This window comes from Drosophila nasuta, chromosome 3 (genome assembly GCF_023558535.2).
Source record: "Drosophila nasuta strain 15112-1781.00 chromosome 3, ASM2355853v1, whole genome shotgun sequence".
NCBI lineage: Eukaryota > Metazoa > Arthropoda > Insecta > Diptera > Drosophilidae > Drosophila > Drosophila nasuta.
In genome coordinates, this window is record NC_083457.1 from 17,572,634 (window position 1) to 17,587,380 (window position 14,747).

General features: G+C 38.0%; 1 protein-coding gene across 1 annotated transcript; it reads left to right on the forward strand.

The window, feature by feature from the left end:
- Positions 1-743: 743 nt before the first annotated feature.
- Positions 744-14,106, forward strand: LOC132788857 (transcription-associated protein 1). The gene is made up of 20 exons (XM_060796501.1): positions 744-1,064; positions 1,539-1,724; positions 1,781-1,978; positions 2,047-2,213; positions 2,267-2,357; positions 2,418-2,556; positions 2,621-2,993; positions 3,056-3,278; positions 3,332-3,526; positions 3,584-4,201; positions 4,286-5,675; positions 5,799-6,094; positions 6,157-7,743; positions 7,805-8,094; positions 8,153-8,290; positions 8,359-11,152; positions 11,306-11,839; positions 11,983-12,111; positions 12,169-13,380; positions 13,472-14,106. Exons 1-20 carry the CDS (start codon positions 828-830, stop codon positions 14,042-14,044), a joined length of 11,370 nt encoding a protein of 3,789 aa, XP_060652484.1. The 5' UTR covers positions 744-827; the 3' UTR covers positions 14,045-14,106.
- Positions 14,107-14,747: the final 641 nt, after the last annotated feature.

Here is a 14,747-nt window from a genome sequence, read left to right on the forward strand (position 1 = left end):
ACATTCATGCATACTTACGCACACACATAGAACATACGTGTGTGCATGTACATAGACTCTTTAGAAATATGTATATTTAAAGGTATATTCAGCGGCTAACTATAGTGTTATCGAAATAAAACTAATTTTTATGAGCTGAAAACATTAATATTCTTTTAGTTAATATAAAAACATCTATTTTAAATTCACATTATATGTTTGTATGTATGTACATTTGCATGCAAGTATGTTCTCTAAAGTATCAAGTAGACTCCATTGAGATTGAAAATCAGAAAATTTACACAATTTTCAGAATGTGCACTAAATCTGCTATGCTCCACGACAGTTGCATTAACTATTGCACTGTTTATTGTTATTTAAAAAACTTACAGCACAAAGATTTACTGCGTATTCTGCTTAGTTCACACAAAACTTTATTTGTTAATAAAGTAGATTTTTCACAAGTGTGACCGCATTGCCAAAATACCAAAACTAGTTATACGAGTTCATATGAAACAGTGGAATGAAACTCGTTGAAGGAATCATATATAATAACTATAACATCTCTTCATAGATAGTATTTGGTTAATTATACACTCGTAAATTATATATTTCTCATATTACCTATTTTTAAATACTTAAATCAAACACTTTATTTAATTTGTTTTAATTTTCTTTAGAAAGGTATTTTTGGTATTGACAGTATATTAAATATTTGCTTATTTTAACTATCGACGCTATGTTGCAGTAACGCAAACACCCTGTGCTCCAGTTGTTAGTGCGCTACTTTAGCAGACCGGTGCAAACATTTTGTTTCATTGCAAAAAATAATTAAATGGTCACTTAAAATGGCACACAACGAAAATTCACCGGCTAATACATTCCGGAATTATTTGAGTGTTCTCAATGATCCGACCGGAACTGAGGATATCAAATTGAAGGCCACTCAGGAGCTGAGTGAGAACTTCGAAATGATCATGCAGTCTCCTTCGTACCCCTCCTTTTTGGAAAATGCTCTGAAGACATTTATGCGAATTCTACAAGAAGGTGAACCTCAATTTATACAGGAGAATACAATACAACATGTAAGTACATACAATTGTTTAGTGTTGTCTGCAAAATGTAAACATGAATTTGCCAGAGCACACATGCTCGTGTGTTTTGTATGCGGTGAGTGTGTGTGTTATGCTAAATTCACAATGTGCTTGGTGCATTGTTTACTTCTGTACAACTTTTAACTGGAGATTTTCAATGTTCATAAAAATTAGTCTCTCCAGTGGGCTTGTTGTCATTTAGTGCATTTAAATTATTCGGTTTATATGAGTTAAATGTTTTGTGATATTATTGTACTTACCATATTTCACCGCATGATGAAATGTGAACGAAGATCAATTTCGTTCTTTGTATGTGGAATATTGCATTTTATGTTATCATTTAATATTAATTTTGTCTCACAATGAAATGGAAAATTGACCTCCTAATAATATGCATCGTTCAACATATCCTAGCTTATTATACTAAGTTCATACATACATATAATTAGTATCCTATATTTGCAGATTCGTAAGCTGATCTTGGAGATGATTCACCGATTGCCTATTACGGAAAATTTAAGACAGCACGTCAAATCTATCATTACCATGATGCTTAAATTATTAAAAACAGATAATGAGGAAAACGTCCTCATTAGCCTGCGCATAATTATTGAGCTGCATAAACATTTTCGACCGTCCTTCAACCCTGAAGTAAGTACAAATGTTATCAAATAATTAATAAATAATCTTATATATCTTAATTTTAGATCCAGCTGTTTCTAGGATTTGTAAAGGAGATTTACACAAATCTGCCAAATCACTTGACGTCAATTTTTGAAACAACGAACGATATTTGGGTTTCGGATTTGAAGGATCTAGAAATAGAAATGTTGTTACCAGAAACGTATTCAATAAGGACTGTTCACGTTGAAAAGCCACTGGAACATAATGCGCAGCAAATGATTGTTAGTATTAGTAAAATAGCATTTGTAGAGAAATTCGCTAAATAATGATATTTATTCTTGTTTTCTAGTACAACCTGCTTCCCCGAGGAATTTTGTCATTGAAAGTTCTCCAGGAATTGCCCATTATCGTGGTATTAATGTATCAGATATATAAAAACGCTGTACATCAAGAAGTTGCCGAGTTTATACCGTTGATATTAACAACAATCAACTTGCAGCCAACTGTTATTCAAAGGTAACTTTTCAATATTAATTCTAGCAGTTGTAATTATTTTATACTCTTTATAGAAGCTCTGCACAAAAAGAAATTTTCGTCGACTTTATGGGAGCTCAAATAAAAACGTTATCATTTCTAGCTTATATTGTTCGAATTTATCAAGTGAGTTTAATGTAAATGTAAATAACTTGACTGGTTGCTAAACTATTTCTCTTTAATTAGGAAGTGGTGATTTCCAACTCATTATCAGTAACCAATGGCATGCTAAACTTAATGGAACATTGTCCAAAAGAGGCGGCTCATCTGAGAAAGGAATTGTTGATTGCAGCGCGACATATTTTCGCAACAGACTTACGCCAAAGTAAGCTACATTTTCGACTTAATTTATACATTAAATTAACCTGAACTTTTTGCTTGCCTTTTAGAATTCATTCCATCGATAGATAAATTGTTTGATGAGGACTTGCTCATTGGCAAAGGCGTTACTTTAGATTCGATTCGCCCATTGGCGTATTCAACACTCGCCGATTTAGCACATCATGTGCGACAAAGCTTAAGTTTAGATGTCTTGATAAAAGCTGTCAATTTGTTTGCAAAAAATGTGCATGATGAAACGCTTGCTGTTGGTATACAAACTATGTCGTGCAAGCTGTTATTAAATTTAGTCGATTGCTTAAGACATCACAGTGAAATTGACCCGCAAAGATCGAGAAATATTCTCGGCACTTTGCTGAAAATCTTTGTCAAGAAGTTCGAAACTATTGCGCAAATTCAGCTGCCCCTAATTATTCAGAAATGGTAAGTCTTACGGTATTTTATTACACGAAGCTTATATATAAATGCATCATATTGAATTGCAGCAAGGGACAATCTCAAGCTGGTGCTACTGGAAATATAACTGGCTCGTTTTCTGGACCTGCAAGTGTGGCAGAGGTCAAAGAGGAAAATTTGACCGGTGATCAAGCAAAAATGGCGCAAGGTTCACAATTGGTTTGTTCAGTAAATGTCGCCGAATTCCGGAGCCTGGTTAAAACGCTTGTTGGTGGTGTTAAGACAATTACTTGGGGATTCTTTAACTCAAAGGTATGTTATTTGAAATGTTAATGTATTATTAAACTTATCTTATTTTGATTCAGGGGTTGGACACCACGCAGATGCATGAAAAACTTTTTAATCCCGAAATATTGTGTACATATATTGACTTGGTGCATTTTGCAATGGAAGCTTTAGATATATATACGATAAATGTAAATCCAAATCAACAACGCACATCCGGATTAATTTCACGCAGCAAAGAGGAAAAGGAAGTGCTGGAACACTTTAGTGGCATTGTAAGTTCATCTAAGACTATTATTATACAATATACTTAATGCTTTCTTTATTTGCAGTTTCTCATGATGCATTCGCAGAATTTCCAGGAGATTTTTGCCACTACAATCGATTTTCTAGTGGAAAGGATCTACAAAAATCAATCGCTACAAGTGATAGCAAACTCTTTTCTAGCAAATCCAACAACGTCACCATTGTTCGCAACTGTTTTGGTTGAGTATCTGCTGGAGAAAATGGAGGAAATGGGTTCTAATGTGGAGCGATCGAATTTATATCTGCGTCTGTTTAAGCTTGTCTTTGGCAGCGTTAGTCTATTTCCAGTTGAAAATGAACAAATGTTGCGCCCGCATCTACATAAAATAGTTATTCGCTCCATGGAATTAGCGTTGATTTCGGACGAGCCCTATAACTATTTTCTGCTTCTAAGGGCTTTGTTCAGATCAATTGGAGGTGGCAGTCATGACCTTTTATATCAAGAGTTTCTTCCCCTCTTGCCAAATCTTCTGGAAGGTCTCAATAGATTGCAGAGTGGTTTCCACAAGCAGCATATGCGCGATCTTTTCGTTGAACTCTGTTTGACTGTGCCAGTGCGTCTCTCATCCTTGCTTCCTTATCTGCCTATGCTAATGGATCCGTTAGTTTCCGCTTTGAATGGCTCACCGACACTAATAAGTCAGGTAAGTGTACTCTCAAATATTAGACAAGAATGTTAAATCGACCGTACTAAACTTTAATTAAATTATACACCTTTTTAATTGTAGGGCCTAAGAACTTTGGAGTTATGTGTTGATAATTTGCAACCAGATTTTCTTTATGATCATATACAACCTGTGAGAGCAGCTTTGATGCAAGCGCTGTGGAAAACCCTTAGAAACCAGGATAATGCAGCACTTGTGGCATTCAGAGTTCTTGGTAAATTTGGAGGTGGTAATCGAAAAATGATGGTAGAGCCACAAACATTGAATTATGACCAAAATGAAATGCCCAAAATATCGATAGTAACTTATTTCCAAGAATACGAAAAGCCCATCGAGTTTCCTGTCGACAATGCCATTGAATCTGCTTTTAAAGCGCTAAGTTCAAATACAACAGATCAGTTTTACCGACGTCAAAGCTGGGAAGTTATTCGATGTTTCTTAGCTGCATTTATTAGTTTGGATGATGAAAAACATACACTACTGAAGCTGTTTACCCACAACGATTTTGTCGAGAGCAACATTATGAATTGGCCCATTTTCCATAATAAAATTGAAGCAACCAGTGTAAGGGGAACACATCAGACTGCCTTGATTGGCATGTTAGTGGCCTCTGCCACCAAAGATCTACGGGATTCAGTGTGTCCAGTAATGGCGGCTGTAGTAAGACACTACACTATGGTCGCAATTGCTCAGCAAGCAGGACCATTCCCACAAAAGAGTTATTCTCCAAATGGCATTGATCCGATGGTGCTGATTGATGCTTTGGCGGCGTGCATGGGCCATGAGGAGAAGGAATTGTGCAAACCAGGTATCGCTTGCATGGGTATTATCTTGGACACCGCAACCAACATAATGGGCAATAAGGACAGAGCCTGCAAATTACCACTAATGCAATATTTAGCTGAGAAAATGACTGCGTTGTGCTATGATCGTCCATGGTATGCAAAAGTTGGCGGTTGTCAAGCCATTCAATTCCTCTGCAAGCACATGTCACTGCGTGCTCTCTACCAGCACCTTTTCAACTTTCTTAAAGCATTTATGTTTGTCTTGATGGATCTGGAAGGCGATGTTTCGAATGGCGCTCTAGATATCACTAAAAATTATATGAAAACCATGCTGGAAATATGCTTGTCTCCAATTAGTATCAATTCCCGGAATGATGAGCTTGAAGACTTGCAAGCAAAAGCTACGTATGAAGTAATTCATGAACTTGTGCGTCACATAACAAGTCCAAATTCGATTGTCAGAGAAGAATCGATGGTTTTATTGCAACACATTGGCTCGATACAAAAGAAAACAGTGTCTGAAGTCATGGATCCTCACAAAGACGTCCTTGCGGACATAATACCGCCCAAAAAGCATTTATTGAGACATCAGCCTGCCAATGCACAAATCGGACTGATGGATGGCAATACATTTTGCACTACTTTGGAGCCACGTCTCTTTACTATAGGTAAGTGAGCATTTTTGTCTCCATGATCCAATTCTATGTCTGGTAATTCTTTGAAATCAGACCATCCTTATACTTGTTTAAAAAATTAATGAAAGTTTTGTATTTTTTATCTGTATTTAACAGATTTATCAAACACTTATCACAAGCTCTTTTTCCATGAGTTGCTTACGCTAAGTGAAGCTGAGGATGCTACCTTGGCCAAACTTGATTGCTACAAAAATGTTTCTAACCTTATACCGTTAAGGATAAGTGCTCTACGCGCTTTGGCAGCATGTCATTATATAAACGACATTGGCTATAAGGAAAAGATTATAAACATTATTTTCAAGGTTATGGAGAGTGATAAACCAGAGTTGCAGGAAACTTCATATCAATGCATGAAGACTTTTATTAGTGGCATAACTCTCGACAGAGAAAAGGTAATTTGAAATATTGTGAACTTACATATAACTTAGATTGTTAATTGTATTTTATACTGCAGATTCAACTAGCTATGCGACCCCTACTGCTGAAGCTTGGCGACCACAGGCACTTGTCTATTCCAGCCCTTAAACGTTTGTCATATTTTACGCAACTTTTCCCTCAAATGTTTAATGAGAAACTGAGTGAGCAAATATTGATGCATTGTGCCAAAATAATCGAAATATTCGTTAACCAATACAAGTGCACAAATGATTCAATGAACTTCTTTTCCACATCGAAAGGAGGCGATTATGAGCAGAAAATCGTGACACTTATTGAAATGTTTTATCATATCACAGCATCGTCAAAGTATATTGAGAAGTTGTGTCAACTTGTCTTGCAAACTGAAAAGAATCTGATGATCGAAGCTTCGAGTCCATACCGCGAAGCTTTACACATGTTTCTGCAACGTTTTCCTGTCGAGACCGTTGATCTCTTTATGATTGAAGACTTCATGACGGATTCGCAATGGAATCGCTTTTTTATTTTTATACTCAAGCACAAGAACGGTCAAGCTTTTCGATCGGTTATCAAGAATTCAAAGTACACAATTTTATTGGATTATCTGAACTGGAGTGCAGATGTTGTGAATAAAAACAAATACGATGTGCAACACCAAGCAGTTTTGATCATCTACACTCTGATGGAACTGGATGATCAATGGATACCAACGAAACCGGATATTGTCGATGCTCTAAGAAATATGTGGCGCAATAATTTGTATTCAACATGCGTGGAAAATGTAGCTTGTGATTTGTGGCATTTAGTGGGAAAAATACTCTTGCTATATTTCTCTAACAACACAAATGACATTGATTTACTGTTCCAACTATTGAGAGCATTATGTTTACATTTTATACCTGATGTTTATTTTCTGCGCGATTTTCTACAGAACACTGTGGCACAGAGCTTCACAGTCAACTGGAAAAGAAATGCATTCTTTTATTTTGTTGAGAACTTTAACAATAATGCATTTTCCGAAGATGTAAAAGCGAAAATAATAACATCAGTTATAATCCCATGTTTCACAGTGAGCTTTGACAAAGGCGAAGGAAACAAGTTAATTGGCGCTCCGCCAACACCTTACCAAGAAGATGAGAAGAACATCGTGTCAGTGTTCATTAATAAGGTCTTTGATCCTGAAAAGCAGTACGATGATACAGTAAGGATAGCGTTATTGCAACTAGCATGTCTGTTGGTTGAGCGTGCTTCGCAACATATTCACGATGGCGATGCAAACAATAAACGACAAGGCAATAAGCTGAGACGATTGATGACCTTCGCATGGCCCTGTCTGCTAAGCAAGAATTGTGTTGATCCCACCGCGCGATACCATGGCCATCTGCTGTTGGCCCACATCATAGCCAGACTGGCAATACATAAGAAAATCGTACTCCAAGTTTTTCATTCGCTGCTCAAAGGACATGCTCTCGAAGCGAGACCAATTGTCAAACAAGCCCTGGACGTGTTGACACCAGCGATGCCCCTCCGCATGGAGGACGGCAATACAATGCTAACCCACTGGACTAAGAAAATTATTGTGGAGGAAGGTCACGCCATACAGCAGTTGTTTCACATACTCCAATTAATTATACGGCATTATAAGGTACTGTTTAAACCTATATTTAACATATATTAATTCTATTAAAACATCTCTGGTTTGATAGGTTTATTTTCCAGTGCGACATCAACTGGTGCAACATCTTATTAACTATATGCAACGTTTGGGATTCCCTCCAAGCGCGTCGATTGAGCACAAAAAATTGGCTGTGGATTTAGCTGAAGTTATCATAAAATGGGAACTACATCGGATTAAGGAAGATGAAAGAGACGTGAAGATCGAAGAATCCGAAGAGGAATTAAAAGACGTTCAGCACGTGAAAAGGACCGCGACCGAGTCGACAGAAAGCCGCAAGAAAACGGCGGAGGGTACAGCATCAGCCACTGCACAAGGCGAGTACTATATATGATGTCGTCAAAATATAATATTAATATCGAAAATTGTTAACAGGAAGCGGAAGAACCGATGACCTGCTTCGATCAATAGATAAGTCTTACTGCGATACAGTGCTCAACTTCCTGATACGCTTGGCATGTCAAGTTAATGATCTGCAGCCAGGGATTATTTCGCCCGGCGAGAATCTATCAAGACGGTTGGTTATCCACACAATTTAATTATATATATTTTTTGTATTTTTCATATACATATTTTCCATTTCAGCTGCATTATGCTATTGAAGTTGGCCATGCGTCCAGAGATTTGGCCCCAACCGTTTGATATTAAATTGAACTGGCTAGACAAGGTGTTGACCACAATTGAGACGCCGCAACACAACTTAAACAATATTTGCACTGCCATTGACTTCCTCACGTTCTTGACGACAATTTTGAGCCCAGAACAATTAGTGGCTATTGTGCGACCCGTTCAGCGAGGTCTATCGCTGTGTATTATACATCAGAATACGCGAATTGTGCGTTTAATGCACATCTTTTTGACGCGACTAATGGCGATCTTTCCACCGGACGTACAGCATAAGCACAGTGAATTGGATGTTTTATATAGTGCTATTAGCAAAATGATTACAGAAAATCTTACATACTATGAGAAGACGCCGCAACCAAATGCATCTTCCCTGTTTGGCGCCCTGATGATTCTAAAGGCTTGCACTACCAATAACCCGACTTATATAGATCGGATATTGGTGCAGTTTATAAGGGTATTGAATCGCCTTACAAAAGATCATATTAACATAAACACGAATGGCGCCGTGAATCCGCCACCAGCTGACTCCAATTCCTTGGCTCTAGAGTTATTGGTATTATCGCTAGAATTGATCAAAAATCGCATTGTGATAATGAGTGTGGAAATTCGCAAACTATTCATTGGTACAATACTGGTTAGCCTCATAGAAAAGAGCTCGGAAGTTAAGATAATCAAATGCATCATTAAAATGCTGGACGATTGGGTAAAAAGCAAGGATACGAATCTTGCAACACAAGTGCCATCTATACGTGAAAAGTCCGCACTACTGGTGAAATTGATGCAATACGTTGAAAAGAAATTCGTCGATGAAGTTGAACTGAATGTGCAATTTTTGGAAATAATCAACTACATCTATCGCGACGAGGTGCTGAAACAAACTGAACTGACGAGTAAACTGGAAGGCGCCTTTCTCAATGGACTTCGTTTCCAAAATCCGCATATTCGGGCAAAATTCTTTGAAATCCTGGACTCATCAATGCGTCGTCGGCTTCACGATAGACTGTTGTATATAATCTGTTCACAGGCATGGGACACGATTGGATCTCATTATTGGATAAAACAATGCATTGAACTCCTAATACTTACTGCCAATACGATGACACAAATTCAATGCTCGAATGAAGCATTCAAAGTTCCTAGCATTACTTCGGTGATTCCAACTAATGCAACCGATTCGCAAGAAAATACTTTCGTCTCATTTTTATCATCGCAGTCCGAATCTTTTGAGAATGTGCAAAGTGTTAATGACAAAGATGATGTGTTTGATATTGATTTAAAGTTGGAATTTACATCCGTGCGCAAGGAAGATTGCCAACAAATACTGCCCACTCGACGTGACACGCTCGTGGAGCTGATATACAAGCAGGCCGAGTTCCTCGAAGCCAACCGTAATATTCGCACTGATCAAATGCTAGTGGCCACGTCACAGTTGTGTCACATGGACACACAATTGGCGGAGAGCATTTGGTTGTCAATCTTCCCTAGTATTTGGAATATATTCTCAGATGACCAGCGCGTAAACATCTCTAAGGAATTAATACCTTTCCTTGCATCGGGCACGAACGTGAATCAAAAGGATTGTAGTCCCAGCACGCTCAACACATTCGCCGAAGGTTTAACGAAGTGTAATCCACCGATATACATTCCCCCTAATCTTTTAACCTATCTCGGAAAATCCCATAATCTTTGGCATAGAGCTATCTTGGTATTAGAAGACTTGGCCTTGACACAGGCAGCGCGAAGTGATGCAAATCTTGCAGAGGCCAATAGCCAACCTGAACTCGACTCCCAACAGTTGAACAACATTTATGATTCGCTATCCAAAATGTATTCGTCAATGCACGAAGAAGATTTGTGGGCTGGATTATGGCTAAAGTTTGCCCATTACCCAGAGACGAATATAGCTATCTCATACGAGCAAATGGGTTTCTTTGAAGAAGCTCAAGGCGCATACGATTTAGCCATGTCTAAGTTTAAGCAGGATCTCAATGGCGGCCTTATACAAATTGACATAAATAGCGAATTGTTGTTGTGGGAAAAGCATTGGATGCGGTGTGCCAAGGAGCTTAATCAATGGGACATTTTATTGGACTATGCTCAGACTAATCGAGAAAAGAACATGTTTCTTATTTTGGAGAGCTCGTGGCGCGTTCCTGACTGGAATTTAATGAAGACGGCGCTATCCAAAACAGAGCAATGCTACTCTAAGCACTATGGATATAAACTTAATCTGTACAAGGGATATTTATCAATTTTGTATCAAGAGGACAGACAAGCAACAAGTGTGGAGCGTTACGTTGAGATTGCCTCTAGCTTGTGCATCAGGGAGTGGCGACGTTTGCCCCGCATTGTCTCCCATATCCATCTGCCATTCCTTCAAGCATCGCAGCAAATTATGGAACTACATGAAGCGAGTCAAATACATCAAGGTTTGTCACAGTCGAGAAACTCGTCGCTTCACGACATGAAAGCCATTGTTAAGACATGGCGCAACCGATTGCCCGTTATTTCAGATGATTTATCGCATTGGAGCGATATATTCACATGGCGGCAACATCATTATCAGATCATTACGCAACACCTTGAACAACAATCGGATCAGGGTAGCACAATGCTAGGTGTTCACGCATCTGCACAGGCCATCATTTCTTTTGGCAAAATTGCCAGAAAACATAATCTTACTGGTGTGTGCCAAGAAACTCTTTCCAGAATATACACTATACCATCGGTGCCCATTGTGGATTGTTTCCAGGTAATTTAACAAAATACTCTATTGATTTATCGTAGTAAACTGGAAATAAGTCAAATTTAAAATCCTTACGGCAGCGCTTATAAGTTAGCGCATAAGCTGATAGAATCATACTCACTCCTTACATCTTATAAATAATCAATCCTTCTTTCACAGAAAATACGGCAACAAGTGAAATGCTACTTGCAAATGCCCTCAACATCGGGCAGAAATGAAATCAACGAGGCTCTTGAAGTGATCGAGTCCACAAACTTAAAGTATTTCACCGGAGAAATGAATGCGGAATTCTATGCTCTCAAAGGTCTTCTTTTGGCCCAAATTGGACGCACCGACGAGGCCGGTAAATCGTTTAGCGCGGCGGTTCAACTCCACGATGGACTCACAAAAGCCTGGGCTATGTGGGGTGATTATATGGAAAAAATATATTTGAAGGAGAAGCAAATCTCGTATGCCGTAAATGCATTGATTTGTTATCTCCACGCTTGCCGCAATCAAAACGAGAGTAAAACTCGCAAATACATAGCCAAAGTGTTGTGGTTCTTGTCATATGATTCCGCGGATACTTTGATAAGTACGTTTGAAAAATACGTATCGGGAATACCACCATCTTACTGGTTGCCTTGGATTCCACAACTTCTCTGTTGTCTCGAGCAATTTGATGGTGATGTTATACTTAATTTACTAAGCCAGGTAAGTTAAACGCATTTGTTATATTATTGTTGTCACCTCGATATGTTGTGCATATGCAAACAACAATATTTTAATTAATTACAAAAGACAATATACATAAAAATGTATACTACTGTGTAATAAAAACATATATTTATTTTTAGATTGGACGACTTTATCCTCAGGCGGTTTACTTCCCTATTCGCACCCTGTACCTGACCTTAAAAATCGAGCAAAGAGAAAAGCATAAATCCGCGGAGCAGGCAGTATTTGCCGGTAAACTGGTGTCAACGGTAAGTAACTATCATGATTTGTTCTTAATTGCATTATTTTATATCCGTTTTTTATAGAACTTGGAAAATCCTTCTACGATGTGTGGTCGAAGTGCAGCGCCCACAGCCTCTGTCAATCCCATTAAAGCAACTCCGCCGATGTGGCGTTGCTCCAAGGTAATGCAACTGCAGCGTGAAGTGCACCCCACCATTTTGAGTTCCCTTGAGGGTATTGTGGATCAAATGGTGTGGTTTAGAGAGAGTTGGACTGAAGAAGTTCTGCGACAACTGCGTCAAGGATTAATTAAATGCTATGCCATAGCATTTGAGAATCGAAATACGGTTGTGAATGCAACGATAACGCCACACACGCTGCATTTCGTGAAGAAACTGGGTTCCACATTTGGCATTGGCATTGAGAACGTGCCTGGATCTGTAACGTCATCCATCTCGCACTCAGCCGCTTCAGAGTCACTGGCAAAGCGAGCGCAAGTCACATTCCAAGATCCTGTTTTCCAGAAAATGAAAGAACAATTTACGAATGATTTTGATTTCTCCAAGCCAGGAGCAATGAAATTGCATAATTTGATCTCTAAATTGAAAACGTGGATCAAAGTCTTGGAAGCAAAGGTGAAAAAGCTACCCACATCCTTCTTAATTGAAGACAAATGCCGCTTTTTATCGAACTTTAGTCAGAAGACAGCTGAAGTCGAGTTGCCTGGTGAACTCTTGATTCCCTCATCTTCTCATTATTATGTGCGCATTGCACGCTTCATGCCACGTGTAGAAATTGTGCAAAAGAATAATACGGCGGCCCGTCGATTGTATATAAGGGGCACAAATGGAAAAATTTATCCTTACCTCGTGGTTCTCGACTCAGGTCTTGGCGATGCGCGACGCGAGGAACGAGTGCTGCAGCTCAAACGAATGCTTAACTATTACTTAGAGAAACAAAAAGAAACCAGCCGTCGATTCCTCAATATAACTGTGCCAAGAGTCGTACCCATTTCGCCTCAGATGAGACTTGCCGAGGATAATCCAAACAGCGTCTCGTTGCTGAAGATATTCAAAAAGTGTTGTCTCAATGTTAAAATGGATTACGATATGCCTATTGTAAAATATTACGAACGTCTATCGGAAGTTCAAGCACAAGGAACACAGATTTCGCATACAATCTTGAGAGAGATTTTCTCAGAAGTGCAGTGGACGATGGTTTCAAAGACACTGCTGAGACAATGGGCGGTAAGCACATTTGCGGCCGCTACAGATTTTTGGCAGTTCCGAAAAATGGTAAGAGAATATACAAATTTCTCATAATTATTGATATTAGACGTTTTAGTAGCGCCATTAAATAATTAACTAATTTCTAATCTTATTTCAGTTGACACTTCAATTGGCATTAGCGTATCTTTGTGAGCATGCTCTAAATCTGACGCGCTTAAATCCAGACATGATGTACCTACATCAGGACTCCGGACTGATGAATATTTCATATTTTAAGTTTGATATCAACGATGATAAACAACAGTTTAATCAACACAGACCAGTGCCATTCAGATTGACTCCCAACATTGGTGAATTTATAACTAACATTGGTATTTCTGGACCACTGTCAGCTGCAATTGTAGCAACAGCTCGTTGTTTCATTCAACCCAACTACAAACTTAGTTCGATATTACAAACAATTTTGCGAGATGAAATTATCACGTTACAAAAGAAAGGATTTAGGCAAAGCAAGGTATTGGATGCATCCGATGAGCCCTCCGTTGACAATAACACAATGGAGCACACGGTTCGCGTGGTGAATTCAGCTGTGGATACAATTTTATTACGATTAAATAAAATCTCATATTTCGATAATATTGAAAAGAAAAAGGTGTCAGCCCTCATTCAATCTGCAACGAATATTGAGAACCTTTGTCGTATGGACCCGGCTTGGCATCCATGGCTTTAAGTTTAAGTTTTCATTGTAATTAGCATAATATACATATTTGTAATAAAGACATGACTTTTAATATGAATGTATGTAAGATTCAGTTTTTTAAATTACCAATGAAAACCTCAGCAGTTTTAGTCTTAACCAGGTAAATATATCCTCCAAATATTGAAATATCTTTACTATTACTATTCACAAGATCGAGTTATAACTTATTTTTTAAATATTTGCCTAATATTCAGTCCCAACCGTTTTTAGTTACACTTGTAACCATGTTTTTATTAAGTTTATTAGTAATATAGTAAATATACTGACTTACTGATCTATCGACGGACAACCCACAACGCCTAAGGCTAGAAGGCTACTACCTTTCTACTTAAAAAGATAAAAGATCATCATGTTTTTAAATGCTAATCTTCGAAAACAATTAAAATTTATCCCTATATCGACAACTCACTATAAATAGTTTCCTAAGACTATATTAGTGCTGTTTAGTTATCCTGGCCATGACCTAAATCTTTTTAATCTTTCGTTGAAACTAAAAGATAAGCGATCTGCGAAAAACTTTTTATTTGACTATTTATAATAGCGCAAATTAGGTAAACTTTTCACAGTAGATTGATGGATTTAACAATTCCTGTTTTAACATTTATCTTTTATGTTATTTTGAAAGTTTTTTTTTTAAATTATTTGCTTATTTTATGTATTCCCAAAGGTAGGT

What these genes read in the sequence shown, in the direction of transcription:
- LOC132788857 (XM_060796501.1), top strand. Translation starts at nt 828, where the DNA reads ATGGCACACAACGAAAATTCACCGGCTAATACATTCCGGAATTATTTG. An exon ending in GACCGTCCTTCAACCCTGAA is followed by an intron (nt 1,725 to 1,780) that starts GTAAGTACAAAT and finishes TCTTAATTTTAG; the next exon opens with ATCCAGCTGTTTCTAGGATT. An exon ending in ATAATGCGCAGCAAATGATT is followed by an intron (nt 1,979 to 2,046) that starts GTTAGTATTAGT and finishes CTTGTTTTCTAG; the next exon opens with TACAACCTGCTTCCCCGAGG.